Source organism: Misgurnus anguillicaudatus, unplaced genomic scaffold (genome assembly GCF_027580225.2).
Source record: "Misgurnus anguillicaudatus unplaced genomic scaffold, ASM2758022v2 HiC_scaffold_34, whole genome shotgun sequence".
NCBI classification, from domain to species: domain Eukaryota; kingdom Metazoa; phylum Chordata; class Actinopteri; order Cypriniformes; family Cobitidae; genus Misgurnus; species Misgurnus anguillicaudatus.
Window position 1 is genome coordinate 5,184,769 of NW_027395284.1, and position 20,089 is coordinate 5,204,857.

Genomic DNA, 20,089 nt, shown 5'->3' on the forward strand with positions numbered 1-20,089 from the left:
AGACTCAAACCGTGCGTAACTCGATAGACTGCCCATCTGTAAGATTTATCTCTTCCTTTCAGCATGAGCTCGTCATCTCTCCAAACTTGTCCAGAAATAGGCCAAAGCAAATGATTCATAAAGACCGGCTGGTGTTTCAGAATGGATTATTTACAAATTAAAATTGAAAAAAAATTGAGAAACGAAGAAAGGAAAGTCTAAATGTCATAAATATTACCTGTTGTCTTGATAAATGCGTTCAGGGATGAGCTAGAAAAATACAATTACGAGTTGTAATATAGCTATTTATAAAAATATTAATTATATTGTAATATATAAATGTTTAAAATATAATAAATTTTTTTTACAAATCATAAATGCATTTTAATCTAATCTAGTCTCATTTTAAATTGTTTTAAGTCTACTGTATCATTAAAAACTCTGGGTAATACAAATATTAGCCAAATCCACTACATTAGTGTGTTTTTTCCCAAACACAGTCAGTGTTTTGTTAAAGGTTCATGTATTTTAGTCGTCTGTAAGACGTGTTTTAACTGAGAATGGTTTGCACAGCCTTTAATGCTGCATAAGCAAATAGCGCCCTCTGTTGATTAGGGACAAATCATGAGGACACCAGACAACCTGTACTTGATATGACCATAAACCCAGCAGCGTGCCAAATACACATCGCATGTATATGTTTTACGCCACGCATGCGCCTTCATAACTAACCCCAAATACCAGCTTGCGCACATTCAAGATCATAATAAACAACTAAAAGAGTAAACATTTTGGTAAAATCCTTTAATCAGCCTTTTAATACAGAGCTTCTGGTGAATAAATAATTGTACATACATGGGTTTTACCCTTGAGGTCTTCACTTAAAGGCAACATTGAAGAAACACTGAAACTCACGTCATACCTCACATAACACTGTTTGTGTACCAGCTGTACTTTATTGTTCCATCTCTGAAGAAAGCAAAGGGAGAGACGTCCCATCCACAGGCAGTGTTGCTTTGTTGTCTTGAAAGTGCACAGAAAACTACTGTATAACAAAACAGGCCTCCAAAAAACTCACACACACACGCGCGCGCACGCTCACACGGTACATTCAAAAGCACATAAACACAATACTACGAAAGCTATAAATGCTCTCTGCTTTGTGAAGTTATTTCCACTGATGCAATGGTCAGCACAAAATTACAGTGGCATTCACCAACGTTCAAAGCAGAATATTTCCAAAGAATGTATAAGTTAGTGTTTTATATATATATATATTATAGAGTGAATTATACAAACAATACTTCTGGTACCGAATAATTGCACAAAAACATACAAGTTAATCTCCAAAACCAGACAGTCCTTCTAAACAAAATAGCCTGCAAATATTATATATATAAAGTCTGAGCGTAGTTGTAATGTTTTGCAATATATTTGATTGTTCGATCCACAATGTATGGCTAGTTTGGCTTTTGCGGTTTAGGCACTGTGTGTTTAATGAAATTTGTGCTTAATCTGCATTGTGCTGTTAAATAAAATTGTTTTAACACAAGGCATTCGATTGAAGTGTTGATTTAGCTGTTGTATACAGTTGGCTTAAGCTCCATTGTGCCCTTAAAGGGACAGGCGTCAATTTACAGCACACTGACTCGGTCGCTGAGCATGCTCATCACGGCCTCATCAGACTCCGCCTCTTCGCTTACATTAGCGTGGGGGTTGATTAAGTGGGCGGGGTACTGAAGGCCATTTTGTTCTGCGAAATGCTCCCAGCGTAAATCATCGCTTTCGTGGGTGATGTATCGCTCCAGCATTTTGCACTCCAGAGTTCGAAGGTCCAACCACATCTGGTAGTCCTGTCATAAAAATACATCAACATTTCTCAAAACGTCTAAAAGCAGAGGTGTCCAATCCTGGAGAGTCACTGTCCTGTTTGCGTCCATCCCTGAAACACACCTGTAGGTACTATCACGACTACTGAAATTTTAAATAAATGTGTTTATTTACGGTTGGAGCTAAGCTCAGGACAACTCTCTCTAGGATCAGGATCCTTAATGATAACGTATGGATGTGGGGGGATTTGAGAAGATTTTTTTGTGTGCATATGATACCACACCAGACATATAAAAGTGATTATCTTTCTAACCTGTAACCAGGGATGGCTGAGAGACTTGTCCACGCTGTAACGCTTCCTCATTTTGACTTGCAGCAGGTTATTAATAAGGTCAATTGCTGCAACAACAAAACAGGTTGTCAGTGAGCAGACCACGACTGAAAACCTGAAGGATTTTCTGTCCAGAGGGATAATGAGCAAAACCAACATCATGTTAACATTATTTTAAGGGTCAGAGATTTCTGAGAGACTCCAAAGTTTCTGAACCTTGGGGCCCCCGCGCTTTAGTCCGAGGCCTCGCCTGCCATTACTCACATGAGTGGCTCGTAACAAAAATTGAGCACGATCTCTTTATTTAACCCTCTGCCTCTCTTCTCTTTATCTTCTCTTTCCCCTTTATTTCGCATTCACTTATTTTTTTCCACATAAGCATGCTTTTACCATCAGCTTAGTAGTGGGGTATAGTCATGCAAAGAGCCAACGAAAAATTCAGTTTTAATTTAACAAAAAATATATTAAGTTAACAATATATATATATATATATATATATATAATAAATATGTATATTTCACTTTAATAAACAAAATAAATAAATATTTTTTAAATGTTTATATACTAATAAAATATAAAGATAATAATAAATAAATTATATATATATATATATATATATATATATATATATATATATATATATATATATATATATATATATGTGTGTGTGTGTGTGTGTGTGTGTGTGTGTGTGTGTGTGTGTGTATATATATGTATATATATGTATGTATATGTATGTATATGTATATGTAATACACACACACATACATATACATACTGTAAAACTTAACAGTTAACTCAAACCATTTAAGTAAACCGGTTGCATTAGACTATTTAAGTTTTAAAACACATAAATATAAGTACTGTGAACTTGAGTCATGTGCATTATGCACTTATATTTAAGTAGTGTGAAGTAGTGACTCAATTTGTTTAAGTTCACAGTACTCAAATGTATGTGTTTTAAAACTAATGCAACCGGTTTATAGGGCTGGGCAAAAAATTGATTTTTCGATTAATCGTTTTTATAACGTGGTCGATTCAGAATCGATTCTCAAAGAGCAGAATCGATTTTTTTTTCATATTTTTTTCTGCAAACATTGAACATAAGATAACGTTAATCAAATTACTAGTCTTCTTCACTAGATGTCACCCTCTTTTTTTGCCTTGCGATGTTACCAAGGAGCCTTTCATTCTTTCATTCAGTGCTTAAAATGGCACTTTTTATGCCACCTTCACATAAAAAGTCAAAGGTATGGAAGCATTTTAGATTTCGCAAGCAAGACGACAACAATAGTGTTGTGGTTTTTAATTTATTTTTATTAATTACCCACTTGTAAACTTATGTTCACTGTTCTTTTTTATTAATGTAGTATTTGTATTAAATCTATATTCATTGAGTTGAATCGAGGTTAAAAACCGACCCGAGAACCGGAACCGAAAATTAAACCGATATTCGAAATCGAATCGATTGGCAGGGATGGGCAGTATTTCAAATACATGTATTTAAAATACGTATTTGAAATACAAAATAGTATTTTGTATTTTGTATTTTAAAGCCTTTGAAAAAAAGAAATGTAATTTGTATTTAAATACATTTAAGATGAGTATTTTTGTATTTTTAAAATACTCAAAATACTTTGAGCCAGTCAGTCAGGGTACTGTTTTCATGCATCAACTAGTTCAGACCAGACAACAGAGTTCAGGTAAGCAAATATATCTATGCAGCTTTTAGTGGGCAATAATTGAAATGTTGGAGTGGGAAATAAAGCAAAGGCGATTGAGTTATTGGGTGTGATGTGATTTGTGTTATAACTGTCGCAAAAGGAAATTCAAATTCACACTTGCACGTTGGTAGGCAGTTGCACGCTACAGTTGCACTTGCACATTGCACGACTGAGACAGAGTGTTGAACGCTGACAAATTGGCCTACACTTTTGACTTAAAGGAAAACCACAATTTTTTTATATTTTACTATGTTCTTACCTCAACTTAGACAAATTAATACATAACTATCTTTTTTCAATGCATGGAGAAAGAGCACATAGTTTGCAGCATTTTGACCTCAGCGCGCAGTAACATCTTCACAGGAGTAATGATGTTACTGCGCCAGAGGTTGAAGTGCTGCAAACTAAGTGCTCTTCCGCCATACAATATAGTTCTCATTTTTTTATTCACTTAAAAATCACGTTTTATTTTGTGCCACCATACTTACTTGTGTAACTATGTAACAGTCTTTAAATAGGGAAAACATGGAAGTGTTTGGTGGCTTCTAAATTCATCCCTGTTTGGATCCTAAGAAATAAATGGGACCAGGCTAAATGCTAACACATTCATGACATGCTGTGCAAAGATTAAGTGCACATACAGTATTGAAAAAAGATAGGCATGTATCCATTCATCAGGTAAGAACATAGTAAAATATTGAAAAACTGTGTAAACCTAAAAGGCTTTTATGCTTGACGTGCTTTCCATTGTATAATTCTGTGAAATGACAGAGGACGACTCGTGAGTAATTGTTCTCAAAACCATCAAAAAGCAGCAATGAGAGGAATTAGTTTGCCGAATAATTTGTCTGGTGAGACGTTTGTAAATGCATGGATTTCTTAACATATAAACTGATTAGGTTGTGGGTCATTTTGACGACACATGAAAAAGTTTTAATGATGTTTTTATAAAACATCACTTTACTTGAAGGGGTGTTCATAAGGCTGACATGACACATTCATAATCATAACATGACACGTGTCATGAATATGAAGAAGATTTTATGCACATTTATGACAACTGTCATTAAGTGTCATTTGTTCAATTATGTCATTTTTATTGCAAAGATGACATTGTTTGAGATGTCTTTGTTATGACAACTTGACATTAAAGCAACACTATGTAGTTTTTTTACCTTTAAATAATGTCTCTAAAATTATTTCAGTGATAGAACAACTTTTAACTGGACAAATTGTACTGTTGTTGCAACCTAAGCAGCCTCCTAGCTGCTACAAGCACACTCTGAAAGTGGCGGTGGAGGGTAGAACACACAGCCCCGCCCCTCACCCTGCCTGCAGAAGAGTGTCTGATACCAGGCACTGTTGCACTTTTCAACCACATGGGGGAGCTGTAAGTCATTTTTACATGGAAACTACATAGTGTTGCTTTAACCCATACATCATAACTTGCCATGACAACTTGACATTAACCAAGACAACATAACTGACCACTTTTTACCAGTGATACAAATATAATTTGTCATTAAAATGTCATTAAGTGTTAATACTCTGTTAAATAGTTTTTATAACAGCATCATGAATATTCTTCAGTTCATAATGTTTATTTGACCGAGTATTAATAATATTTGACATAGTATTAACACTTAATGCCATTTAAATCATGGTTTAATGTAATGTTAACCCACAAAGCTAGGTAGTTTCTTAAGTTTGATAATTATTGTTTATAATTTATAACAAGTTGTGTTGTATTGGTTTATGTGTCAAGTTGTCATAACAAAGATATCTCAAACAATATCATCTTTGCATTAAAAATGACATAATTAAGTAAATGACACTTAATGGCAGTTGTCATAAATGTGCATAAAATCTTCTTCATGTTCATGACACATGTCATGTTATGATTATGAATGTGCCATGTCGGCCTTATGCACACCCCTTCAAGTAAAGTGTTACCAAGTTTTTTTTACAGGGCAGGGGAAAGCAAAAGGTACGTAAAATAAAATGAAAGTTTCTAAGCAGTTGCACACATCTAAATGCTTTTTGGCATTCAGAAATAGACCCAGATAGATTTCAGCCTAATAGAGATACTTGCACAGAATCACCAATTTCACATGTATTTTGTGTATTTTCAAAATACAAAATACTGTATTTGTATTTAAATACATTTTTCCTCACAGTATTTTGTATTTGTATTTAAATACATTTTTCGACACAGTATTTTGTATTTGTATTTGAAATACATTTCCATGTATTTATGCCCATCTCTGTCGATTGGATAGCTTGTGAATTGAAATTGAATCGATCTGGAACATCTGAATCGATACCCAGCCCTACCGGTTTACTTAAATGGTTTGAGTTGAGTTAACTTTTAGGTTTTACAGTGTACATATCAGCAATTTTGTGTGTACATATACATATATATATACATATATATATATATATATATATATATATATATATATATATATATATATATATATATATATATATATATATATAAATATATATATATATATATATATATATATATAAAAATATAAAAAAAAAAAAAATATATATATATATATATATATATATATATATATATATATATTATATACAGTATATAGATATATACATGTATATATTTGTTAGAATTTGATATACTGTATGTTTTGCCATGGAGTTTCTGTTTTATAAAGCACTTTTTGAGTCATGCACACTTATTATGGACCGTAATTATTTTCACTTCAGAGTAAACAAGACGAAATTCAATTAAAACCGTTTTAAAACCAGAATGTAATTGTTAAAAATCACTATACTTGATACCAACCAAACTATATAAATAAATAAAAGTGCACACGATTAATTTGTTTCAGTTGCCAGTGGTCTTAAGTAAACTAAGTCTGCTCTTGTTCTCCAGATATTTTAATGAGGAAGAAAGAAGGCGTTAGAAAATAAACAGGGTCAAAGGTGAGGGCATCAAAAATCTACTTAAGGTAATGAGACGAAGGTCGATTCTCTTCATGCGGATTACGCATGACTTGTACGTAAATATAACCTATTCCACACCCACAATTCAAGGCTTTACCTTAACGCTGACCATATTTTCATTTTCAAGTATAAAATGATGTTTGGCGAGTTGAGGTCATCTTCGCTTACAGTTACAGGGCAGAGATAATTAGAGCCAGTGCATCTCAAATATGAATATTAAGTTGAAAGTGCTGGCATTCGAAAGAGAAGTGAGGAGACTTCAAAATAGCAAGTCTGAAAAGGTTAACTGCACATAACTAGACTAAGAGTGTGAGATATTAGCAGCTGGCTACATAGAAATGTATTGTGCGATACTTGGTATGTGTACATTAACAGTAACTGGGTTTTCATCTGAAACGAGCAGTGAATCTTTTCAAAATTTGCAAAAAAGTAAATAGAAAAACCGGAGGCAGCTGACTTGTTGCCTTGCTGCCTCATGAGGCAATGAATTCGGCGGCATAGGGAAATACATTGAAATTCTGTTTGAAATATTAACATAATATGAAATACTAATTTCTCACTAGAAATGCAATGAAAAGTTGTAAAAGTGAAAATATAACTTTATTTACACTAAAATATGATCCAGCCGCTTTCTTGGCTGCGACTTTACTTTTTCGAATTCGACCAGGCCCGAGCAATCACATTCCCCGCGCGCACACACACAGACACACACAGACACACACACACACGCACACACACACACACACGCACACACACACACACACACACACACACACACACATAGAATAGGCTTTATGCCCAACTGCACTACTTCCTGAACTTCAGCCAGCTCCTTGTTTCCTGTCTGCCATTATTGGACAAGCTGATTAATCCAGGTGTGCCTGATTATTGTTGTTGTGACTACTGAGGTCAGGCACACCTGGATTAATCAGCTTGTCCAATAATGGCAGACAGGAAACAAGGAGCTGGCTGAAGTTCAGGAAGTAGTGCAGCTGGGCATAAAGCCTATTGTGGGACAAGACGATGAAGGTATATCAGGAGTCAAGAAATAAAGCAAATATTGAATTCTTACGTGATGCCTTCATGCCTTGGAATGCTGCCTCCGAAGGCAGCATTTTAAAGATTTCAGACGCAGCTAACATCAGCTGAAACAGCTAGACTATCAGTCACGTGGGTTTTTACGTTCACTACAAATGTATTCACCACTGTTTCCATCTCCCATTATTCGCATTTACCCTTTTTCACATTCAAACTTTTTTGCGAATTAATTCATTCCCCACCAGCCATTTTTTTTAAAGTTGCCCGCCAGCATTTTTTGTGATTTTTTACAAAATGCCTTCCAGGAAAATTTTCTTCTAAAAATATATAAACATACATATATATCAAATGAAAGAACAGACACTCTGCTTTCAAACAAAAAATAAATAAAAAAACAAAATGGGAAAGAAACGTTTCATCCTTTCTATATTTTTATCTGCTTATAAACTCTTAAATATGGGTTTTTTTCTTTAAAATTTAATTTTTTTCAGCAAAAAGCTGAAATAATTGCATTTTATGAAGGAATTTTGTTCCTTTAGATTCAGAACGATTATCATAACATATACAAAGTTTAAAATTAGTAATAACGTTTTGGCTTCAGTTTTTTGTGGATATGTCGGTATTGCAGATTAGCATAAAAATTAATCAGGAACACGTTTTTTTATGCAAATGTTTGCTCTTAATTGACAAGATCACTCGTCAATGGCAGGTAAAGAGTTAAAGTATTTTTATTCGATATTTGGCATTTCCATCACTCGTTTCTTATTAGATAACTCAAAATGTGCACAAAATCAGTGTGATGGAAACACATTTAATGAGATTTATATACAGTAGCTAGCTTATGGATTCATATAGGTTTTTCTCATATCTCTGGGATCACATAATAGCTCTGAGACTGGATTAACACATACAGTACATCTTTACAAATTAACATAAACACATACTGGACTTATTTCCAGTTTAGAGAGATTAAAAGCGCTGGCTTATGACTCTGGGTTTAAATGCTAACCCTGTGTTACCTTAAACAATGACCTTGCAATACAATGCAGTTTTGATGTATTTAGATTGATTGATAACAGCACTACGTGCCTTAAACTTTCAGAAGGTTTTTTTTTTCAAAAAATGGTCCCAAGCTTTCACTGAGGCAGTACCCTTTAAAAGGGTCCTAATATGTACCATTTAGGTAAAAATATGTATACATTTGGTACTAATATGTACCTTTGCAGTACCTTTGAGGTATTATATGCACCTTTTGGTACCCCAATAATATGTACCCTTAAGGTACTAATATGAACTCTTTAGGTGTGCTTTTTGAAAGGTACCAGCCTTAGTGATAACCAAGTCCCATATTTCTGACAGCTTACCCTAAAACCTACCTTCTGGAGTCACTGTTTTCCACGGGTTGGGTGGGTACATGAAAGCAGCATTTTGAATTTGGTCATGGATGTCTTCATCCTCATTAAAGGGGAACGTTCCACTGAGACTAACATAGACGATGACACCCACGGACCACATGTCCAGCGAGCGGTTGTAGCCCTTGTTTCGAAGCACCTCCGGTGCGAGGTACGCCGGCGTGCCCACTACAGAACGCCTGAAAGACTTCTCTCCGATAATTCGCGCGAAACCGAAATCGCACAGCTTCACCTGCAAGACAAACCAATGAACAATGAGCATTAGAAAAAACAGACACCTGGAGTCTAATACTAAACTAGGACTGAGATGCACAAAAGACCCCAAAAAACATGCTTTTAACACCACAGACGCCATAATAATCAGTTGTCAGGGTCTGTACGAAAGTCAAGTGAAATTATCACCCAGTTGGATGTGGTTACAATGTATCTCCTGCTGATCTACATTTTCCACCTTCGAAACATTTCCTTAAGAACAGCAACAAGCACCTGAGCCGATAAAAGCCGAGTTGAAACGTTGACAGCTCGAGTTCTGGCGTCCTTTCCGGGAAATATTTGTAAAACGGCTTGTTTAGCATTCGTCCGAAATGTTTGTCTGAACGGTGAGTCACCTTTGTGCTCGACGACATCTTGCTCGGCAGACGCGAGAAACAATGGGAGGATAATTTAGAAATCTTTCATTAAAATGTAGACACACACACAACCCTCGAGCGCGCTATAATTACCCTCTTTTATTCTTGTGCATTTACAAAAACAGATCCATTTAGTCATCATTTTGGTGTGGCCTCGCTTCATTCACGTATTTCCTTTTCTTTTGTTGGGATTTTACTCACTTGTGGAAAAGAGTCAGACGAGGCTAACAAAACATTCTCGGGTTTGAGGTCACAGTGAACGATGTTTTTGAAGTGAAGGTGACGAAGTGCCACCAGAATCTGAAAATGGATCGAAACAGTAGCGGTTACAATGCAGAATGACGTAAATGAAATTTTTTGTATTATGCGTATATTGTATTTGATTTGTAACACTGCAGTCAAGAGTGTCTGGCAAGATGCCGGCGCGAGACGCACCTGCGTGACAAGAAACTTGGTGATGCGTTCTGGCAGCCTCCCCTTCTCACTTGACAGTATCATCTCTAACATGTCGCCATGGAGCTTTTCCATGACAACAAAGACACGCTCCGGTGTCTCGAACATGCACTCCAGGTTGACGATTCCAGGATGATGGAGGTTCTGCGGGAGACGGATATGACATCTATATTAAGTATGCATAATGTGCATAATGATAAATATCTTGTTTATCATGTAGCTCTACCTGAAGGATGGCAACCTCGTTGCGCAGTTGGCTCTCCTGCTTGGTTGGGAAACGTAACTTATCTATGATCTTGATGGCAACATCTCTGCCTGTTTTCCTGTGTTTTCCTGCGATATACCAGAAATTACTATATATTGAATATGCACCTGTGTTATCTAAATACAGTAACGTAAGCATTATACATATATTCAACACTATTGCACATCCTCACCTGATCAAAAAAAATGCACTGTACTGTAAATAGACAAATCTGCATTACCTCCATATACAATGCCAAACTGCCCAGAGCCAAGTACTTCATCTGGGAATATTTGATACACGGTGCTAATATCCTGTAAGATAAACAGAAAAAAATGTATGTTTTTCTTTTCCCAAAGCTTATATACATCGGATTGCTTTTGATTTTGTACAGTAACAATGCATGATTTCAGACCAGTAGCCTAAAGAGCTATTTCCACATCTCACTAGGACTGTGTCAGAGAGACTCGGGTAACCATGGCAACCCCATGGCCGAGCAGGTAATCAAAATAATCTCCAATAGAGGCATTGTGTGTTTATATCACACTGAAATTCAAGGTTGCAGGTATAGGCAGGCTCAGTAGGATCTTTTCATACGAAAGCAAAGCTTGATATAGGGGAAAAGAATATACGGTATATCTTTTAATATGTCTTTGCAAATAGCAAAATGTTTACCACGTTCTCCTGGATCTGGCAGTTGGATACAGAGATGCTAATGGAGACCTCCTCTGTTGGTTAATAAAACAGAAGTGTGACTCATTAAAGCTCTTTCATATCGAACGTTGCATCCACATATTTACACCTTTGCTAATTTAATCTACCTTAACAAATTTGAACTACTGGAACACACAAATATAAACATTACATTTTTTTAAAACTTGGCAAATCAAATTAGAAATTCACCTGTGCAGTATTGATGTTTGGCACATCACTGTCACGTTAAAGCCACCTAATATTTTTTTGGTTTCGTCTAAATGATGCCAATGAAAAAACATATATGCTGCTCATTTAGCGTTTGCTCAATCAAATTGTGTTTTTTCTAAAAGTATATAACTTATGAAATAGTTTCGGTTTTGTATAATCAACAGCATGCTATAGACAGAGTGGGAACTTAATATATGAAGAGTTTGGTTCCAAAACGCAATAAATCCATTTTGACAAATTTCGGTAAAAACGTGTTTTCTATAGAAAGTGACAAGATGAAAACAACTATTTTCTGTTACAAACTTTCACATAGCATCTTTAGGTTATAAAAACATAAAAAATTCAAATCCATAACTTGATTTTCAAAGATTGATTATAAAAACGGATTATTTTTTCCACAAAATGCAATAAATCCATGACAAGTTTTTATTCAAAATGCTATAAATCTATTGAATCAATAGCCTATATAAATGTGCATTTATCTTTGCCATGTTATATTCATTTAGTTGAACAGTTGTACACACTAATTAAAAATATAAACATTAATGTCATTAATCAAAACACTTACTTTGTCATATTAAGAACACTGTCATTGCTGCGGTTATACTTGACGTCGTCGCTTAATGTTTTTCACAGCAATCAGCTGTAAAATGTTTTGGTCCTGCTCGATTTTCGCTGACTTTGAGTAAAATTATGTAAAGTTTTGATCCCCTGGGGTCAATGTGTAATCATGACAGAAACTTGATGCTGTCGGCCCGGGCAAACAAGCACCCGTCTCCCGAGTGCTTCTTGCGTAAATTATTAGATGTTGATGGCTTACGTTTCTTTCCCATCACAGAAAACCATCACAGGTTTATCAATGCTATTAAAGTATTATTTTGTTTTTGTTTGTTTGTTGATCACGAAGAACAAAGTAGATGAGGAAAACTAGGATTCCGTGTACTTAACGCGCCGCCATTGTTTGTTTACATTGCGTGAGGTGCGCTGTAATCTTTGGAGTGGATTTATGGCATTCTGTAGAAAAGGGGGAGTGGCGTTTATTGCATTTTGGGAAAAAAGGGAGAAAAGATGACAGAATAACACGGTGGATATTGGATTTTGGGTAAAATTAAGAATTTACTTTTCAATACTGACCTGATATAATACTGATTCTGGCAGTAACTAATTTTTTTCAAAAATGGCGTTTATTGCGTTCTGGAACCAAACTCTTCATATATACAGTGGGTAAAATAAGTATTGAATACGTCACGATTTTTCTTAGTTAACATATTTCTAAAGGTGCTATTGAGATGAAATTTTCACCAGATGTCGGTAAAAACCCATCCATTCCACACATTCAAAGAAATCAAACTCTAGATGTCCATATGAAGAGTTTGGTTCCAAAATGCAATAAACGCCATTTTAAAATTCTTTATTACAACAAATTCTTAATTTTACCCAAAATCCAATATCCGCCGTGTTATTCTGTCATCTTTTCTCCCTTTTTTTCCCAAAATGCAATAAACGCCACTCCTCCTTTTTTACAGAATGCCATAAATCCGCTCCACAGATTACAGCGCACCATTCACGCAATGTAAACAAACAATGGCGGCGCGTTGAGTACACCGAATCCTAGTTTTCCTCATCTACTTTGTACTTCGTGATCAACAAACAAACAAAAACAAAATAATACTTTAATAGCATTGATAAACCTGTTTTCTGTGACGGGAAAGAAACGTAAGCCATCAACATCTAATAATTTACGCAAGAGGCACTCGGGAGACGGGTGCTTGTTTGCCAGGGCCGACAGCATCAAGTTTCTGTCATGATAACACATTGACCCCAAGGGATCTTATGAAAAACTTTTCATAATTTTACTCAAAGTCAATGAAAATCGAGCAGGACAAAAACATTATGAAATGTGAAAAACGTTAAGCGACGACGTCAAGTATAACCGCAGCAATGACAGTGTTCTTAATATGACAAAGTGTTTTGATTATTAACATTAATGTTTATAATTTTAATTAGTGTGTACAACTAGTCAACTAAATGAATATAACATGGCAAAGATGAATGCACATTTATATAGGCTATTGATTCAATAGATTTATAGCATTTTGAATAAAAACTTGTCATGGATTTATTGCATTTTGTGGAAAAAATAATCAATTTTTATAATAAATCTTTGAAAATCCAGTTATGGATTTTGAATTTTTTATGTTTTTATAACCTAAAGATGCTATGTGAAAGTTTGTAACAGAAAATAGTTGTTTTCATCTTGTCACTTTCTTGGTATAGAAAACACGTTTTTACCGAAAATTGTCAAAATGGATTTATTGCGTTTTGGAACCAAACTCTTCATATATAGACCGTTTAATACACTATCTTAACCTTGCCAGTCTAATTATTGTCAAAACTTTATTATTGCCAATTAATGTCAAAACTGCATTTCATATAAGATTGCATTAATGTGTAAACAAGATGCAATGTGAGTACTTTACAGAGAGAGAGAGAGAGAGAGAGAGAGAGAGAGAGAGAGAGAGAGAGATGGCTTAATATTTTTAAGTGACATAATTTGATGAATAACTAAAGCTTTGCATAATAATTGTTTGCCTGCTGTTAATATGATGGATTCCTGGCATTTTCTTAAGTTAATGCATTGTTTATTGAATGTCAGTGCTTTCTATTTTCATTAGAAATGAAATGTTGACATGAATTGTTATGAATTGTTGAGCCCAGTCTCCTGAAGATGCGTATAAATAGCACGAAGTGTAAAACTCGTGCAATACATACGCCAAATTCCACTTTGGCGTGCATATGATACGCAAGTCCTTCCCATTCACTTAAACGGTGCATCTTTTTTTGTCGTTTTATTTATTGGTTTCTCAATTTTTTTGCTATTTTTTACCATTTTCGCTTGGGTTTAGGGTTAGAACAACTTTTTGTTATATAAAAATGACATCCTAACCCAAACCCCAACTCTAACCCCAACTCCAAGCGACCATGGCTTAAATATGGACAAAAACATGGAGAAACCTGTATATTAAATAACCTCATTAAGCAAATCTAAAATCTAACCCTAAACCCAAGCGAAAATGGTTTAAAAAACAGAAAAAAATTGAGAAACCAATAAATAAAACGACAAAAAAAGATGCCCCGTTTAAGTGAATGGGAAGGACTTGCGTATCATATGCACGCCAAAGTGGAATTTGGCGTATGTATTGCACGAGTTTTACACTTCGTGCTATTTATACGCATCTTCAGGAGACTGGGTAGGAATTGTTAGTTAAATTAAAGAGATGAAAGGTTCTTGAGGTCAGAATAGTAATAAAAATGCGTACTGAATGTTGTCTGTGGTATACTGTTAGATTCTTAAAAGCGATTACATAATGTTTTCACATGTAGTAGCTTAAAAGAAGAATCCTGTGCTTTCCAATTCAAGTATTTTGTTTTTCCAAAAAATAAATTCAAGCATTTTTTGTCACAAAAATCATGAAAAAACTTGAGCAGTGAAATCCTGTAGGGACTGATAATATAACACAGCTAAAACCTAATTCAAGTCCCCCCTGAGACTATATTCAAAATTTAGCACATCCTCTTGTAGCGTATTGCTTAAAAAACATGCCCTAACATTTCTGAAAGTCACAGAATTTGTATTCTGGAAGATTCATGTATGTAAAAGATTATAGTTAATGATAAAAGTTTTGCATTACTTTATCACTTGTTAAGAGTCTTAACATGAACTAAGAGTCTTAACATGAACCCCTAAATGTTTCACCATAAAGTTCATACTGTGATAGCTGTGATGGCCTCCATGAGATATGCCCTTGGCGATGACAGGCATAAGCGCATGCTGGATGGCCATCTCCCACATGCGGGCCACGTCCTGTCCCACCCCGCTAACAAGTACGTTGCTTCCGTAGCCAGATGTTCCCACGTCAGCTCGAGCCAGGTTCTCTCCCACATAATACACCAGAGATGTTGTGGCAATCTCAAAGCAATGTGGGTTTGCACCCTCGGGGAGCAGGTTGAAGGTTTTGGCTGGTTCCAAAGACAGCATCTCAGACAAGGGGATTTCCTGTTGGAGAAGGTCTTGTTTGAAAACTGAAACCTGAATTATATAGCAGAGGCATGCGTGTAGATCTGATGTGTGCAGTGATACGTGAAACTATCAGGACAAACTATCAACATCATCTAAGAAGTTATGTAAGCCCCTAGCTAATTATACAGTATGTAACTACAGTAAATACCTCATTTGTGTTTTCTTAACTATAGGTACGTTTGGCCTTGTGACAAAGTCCCTAAAACATTTTATCTGATAGTCATAACATATCCATCACAGTGTCATTTTTAACACATTATCAAATTATGTCTTGTGTTTAATATCATTCAGTGGTTAAAATCATGGTGGAGGGAAAATTACATTGCAAATATTTCTGGAACAAATGCATAAAGTTGATTTCAATTTGTTTTGATTAGATCATCATAACTAATAATAAATATAAATTTAATCATAAATCATATATTTGTAATGATGTCTATGGTTTAAGACTACAAGTCTGCATCTGGCACAAAGGTAAAAACCTAACAAAAAATATATTTGTACCTAAGGGTGCATTTAAGTACCTCAAAAATATGAATTGGTACCTCAAAGGTATATCTGTATCTACAGTAAATGGTACATACAGTATTAGGACCTTTTTAAAGTCCCAGTGAACCGGAGGTTGCGATTTTTATAACGGGTTTTCCCTCCTGCTGTTTTAAAAAAAAATGTCCTCCACACATGATTGGTTTAAAAGAAATCTCCGCCTACATGAACAAGCAAAAACACGTGATCACGTGCTGTCAAGAGCATGCCACACCAGCAGGCGGTAATCGTAAAGCCATCGAACGCTCGAGGGTGAAAACGTAAAAATATTTTATCGGATGTGCCTTTCGTTTACACGGCGACTGCGTTTTGGGGGCTTAAAAATGCAAAAAAGTGAAAAGACCCTTCAGAGTGGAAATCTTAAAAACGATCTACCGTCGCATTCTCGTCTAAAGAGTAAAAACGCAAAAGTCTGCTCACGGTGGATCTCGTCGCGTACGCGTTTACGTCACAGGCATGCGCCAGTTCAGGAAAATAACAACAAACATGTCAGATTGTTCCAAACGTCGGACCTTCAAGTTGCCATAGCAGCTCTGATAAATATACAAGTCTTTCCAGCAGTTGTACGAATTATTCACAGCAAGTATTACTGATCAGAGAAGGCGCATTAATTATCTCAGTGAAACTGTTGATGCGCCAATTCGTCGGAGGCAAACCAGACGGCTTTGGACGAGACCTGGGAGAATCAGGAAGAAGGTTGTACGCAGGCACACGGACTTGGTGTTGTTGTGTGTCAGTGCTTCACATTGCCACCTAGCCGCCTGGAGTGCATACTACATCGAATATCACACACTTTTGCGTCACCATATGCACGCAGATTTCCCCCTCAAAATGCTCGTATAAACGCGGAATAAAAAGTGATAACGCAACGCCACTTTTGCGGTTTCTTTTCAGATTGTTTCCATGTAAACGTAGCCTTAATCAGAAGCAAAAACCCTGGTTGTACTGTCTACATGACAACACTGCAACCGGCGTTTCTAAAAAACCTCACCCTGGCAGGGGTTTTCAGAAATGTTCGGTTTCAGTGACGTTATACTGCGTTTCTGTGTGGACGAACGGCCAAAAAAAGTCACGGTTATAAAAATACCTGTGTCCGTGTGGACAAGGCCATAGAAAAATAAGCATTTCATTTAGAAATGAAGCTCACAATAGATTGACAGCTGGATGGGGCGGAGTTAACAGATGCTCCCGCCCAAGCTGTCTAGCTGACATCATTAAAGAATGATTGCCACAATAGGGTGGAAGTACATTTTCAAAAATATTTCAGTTTACGAAGGCACATACATTTTTTAATATGCTCACTTTTAACAGATAGATTAAATTAACTTACCTTGTAGTATTTGCTCCCAGTATCATTCTGAAAAAGGGTGATGCACTTGCTGTCTAGTCTCCAGTAATGTCTTTTACGCTAGTGTGAATAAAATATGATGTCACATTATATACAATACACTCTTGACTCCTGGCGCAGTATAGCAAGTTCTCTTATTAATCATTATTTATTGTAAAGTAATTAAAAATCCAGCCTACTAACCAGTGTGTCTTTGCTGGTGAAATGCACAAGCCATCCTTCTTTCATAACATTGCTGCTTTTCCTCTTGGTGTGTTTGACAGACTGAACCACGCGCATAAGTGGGATGTTGTTGCTGGTGCAAGGGCTTTAAAAAACACAATGACATGTCAAAACCTTTCGAGAAAATGTCAATTGCAGGTCAAATGCTGGTTCATAGGATTTGAATACTCGTACTGTTTATCTGTTAATCTCCTGAACATACCAATGACAAATAAATTTAGTTCTTAATTATTGTTTGATATTTTATAAATTCGTTAGGAAAAAAATAAAATAGACTCAAATCATTGTTACCATATAATAAGTGTAGAATTGAAGAGTTTCGTTGCAAAACGAGATAAATCCATTTTTTAACATTTTTGTCAAAACATGTTTATTATTATGTTATCATGTTATTATTTTGTTTTATGGTGCTACTTAGCTGTATTTTTAAAGTTATGAAGGTTTAAATCAAAACAAATCAACTGCAGTTGCAAATGCACAACCAAAAAACGAGATTTCTGAACAATTAAAAAAACGGTGGTTATCTCGTTTTGCAACAAAACTCTTCAATTGTAAAATTAAAATTATTTATGAAGGGACAAATTTGTTCTGAGAAAATCTGAGGCCCTGTTTACAACTAGTATTAACTTATTCCCCGCCTGCCATTTTTTGAAAAGTTGCCCGTCGACATTTTTTGTGATTTTCACGAAATTACTTCCAGAAAAATATATAAACATACAAATATATGAAATTAAAGAACAGACCCTCTGCTTTCAAACAAACAATAAACAAAACGGGAAAAAACTTTCATCCTATCTTCAGTTGTTTTTTTATAAACTCTTAAATATGGTTATTTTTCTTCAACAATTAAAAATTTTGAGCGAAAAGCTGAAATAATTGCATTTTTGTGAAAATAATTTTGTTCGAGATCAGATTCAGAACAATTATCGAAACATACATGGAGTGTAAAATTAATAAAAAAAATTTGCTTCAGTTTTTTATAAATTAGGTAAGAGCGGCATCTAGTGGATAATCCCAGTATTATAGATTACCATAAAAACTCATCAGGAACACGTTTTTTCAGGCAAATGTTTTCTCTTAATTGACGAGATAACTCGTCAATTGCGAGGAATGATTTAAGATGTGTTTTTGCTGATCGGATCACAAGTGGACGACGCTAAATACAGGTGTAAAGGGGTTGTGAACGTTTTGAGCTCGTCCACTTTCGATCACATTCAAAGGTAGTCGAAAACGCATTCGACCGGATTGCTTTTGTGGTGTAGACGCACATGTGGTCGAATGTATTCGACCAGCTACAAAAGACTGCCTACTCTCCACCTATTGATCTAATGTGATGTACCGACTCCCGAGCACATGTTTTTACATAACTTCTAGCATGAACGCACAGTGTTCAGCGCGATATTTAGGCTTTTATTGATAAAACTATCAAAACCACTTTAATTATTGTTTTACTTTGCAAACGTGTTCCATGAGCTTATTTCATCATTTTCTCTAAAATATCAGATAAAGTCCTTACAAAACATTGTGCAGCACGTTCACTAACAACACAAGCAGCAGAATTCTTTCTAATATTAGTGCGCGTCAATTTAAACCTGTCATTTCTTCCGCTCATATACCATCCCCTTGAAAAAATCAGGACAGAAGCGGTTAAAAGTGGACAAAAGAGACAGATTAAAACATACACGTCTCAACATGTCCACTTGTGATTCAATCGACCAAAACACATCTTAATACCAGGTGTTAGGGTGCGTTTACACCAGACACATAAGTGGCGGCAAGCGCAAGTGATTTACATGTTAAGATAATGCAAAGACGCGAATAGGCATCCTGCTGGGCGGTAAGCGCGAATGACGCAGCGCGTTCCACATTAATTGAGCGTTGCCACGTGATCCGTGGGAGTAGGAAGATCTGACATTTGGCGGATTTTCGCGCCGTGTTAACCAATCAGGAGCTTGCTCTAGCAGTGCTGTGATTACAGCAAGCAAGCGGAGGCAGAAAAACAAAAAAATAATGGAGGATAATCATCATCGTTACACGAGACATCTTCATACTTTTACAAGAATTAAAAGGATCTTGTTTGGAAGAAAGTGAGTGAGGAGGTCGAACAATCTGGTAAGTTTACTTAATTTAGCTATTTAAGCCCCTCCCGTGACGCAAATTTACGCGAAAAGGTCTCGAAAGACTAGAATTTCACACGTGACTTCCACGCGCAAATGAAGCGAATAAAAACTCAAAATGTTCAAGCTTCCCACTACGCGCGAATTGTGCGTTTTTGCCATCTCCTCCATGTTTGTTGTGAAAGCACAGTAAGGGTTAAAGTACATATTGTTCATAGGTGTCTTTTTGATAAGAAGC

The 20,089-nt window shown here is 35.7% G+C and overlaps 1 protein-coding gene across 1 annotated transcript; it reads right to left on the minus strand.

Annotated features, from left to right (window-relative positions):
- Window positions 1–781: 781 nt before the first annotated feature.
- Window positions 782–18,145, minus strand: LOC141363398 (serine/threonine-protein kinase D1-like). The gene is made up of 11 exons (XM_073866069.1): window positions 17,696–18,145; window positions 17,495–17,572; window positions 15,309–15,594; window positions 11,289–11,341; window positions 10,855–10,927; window positions 10,596–10,702; window positions 10,352–10,513; window positions 10,118–10,216; window positions 9,252–9,519; window positions 2,123–2,208; window positions 782–1,832 (listed from the first exon to the last, which is right to left on the minus strand). The coding sequence occupies exons 1-11, from the start codon at window positions 17,789–17,791 to the stop codon at window positions 1,614–1,616; spliced, it is 1,527 nt and encodes a 508-aa protein (XP_073722170.1). The 5' UTR covers window positions 17,792–18,145; the 3' UTR covers window positions 782–1,613.
- Between the last annotated feature and the right edge of the window lie 1,944 nt (window positions 18,146–20,089).

What these genes read in the sequence shown, in the direction of transcription:
- LOC141363398 (XM_073866069.1), bottom strand. Translation starts at nt 17,791, where the DNA reads ATGCGCGTGGTTCAGTCTGTCAAACACACCAAGAGGAAAAGCAGCAAT. An exon ending in TCACCAGCAAAGACACACTG is followed by an intron (nt 17,573 to 17,695) that starts GTTAGTAGGCTG and finishes TATTCACACTAG; the next exon opens with CGTAAAAGACATTACTGGAG. An exon ending in ACGAGGTTGCCATCCTTCAG is followed by an intron (nt 10,514 to 10,595) that starts GTAGAGCTACAT and finishes CGTCTCCCGCAG; the next exon opens with AACCTCCATCATCCTGGAAT.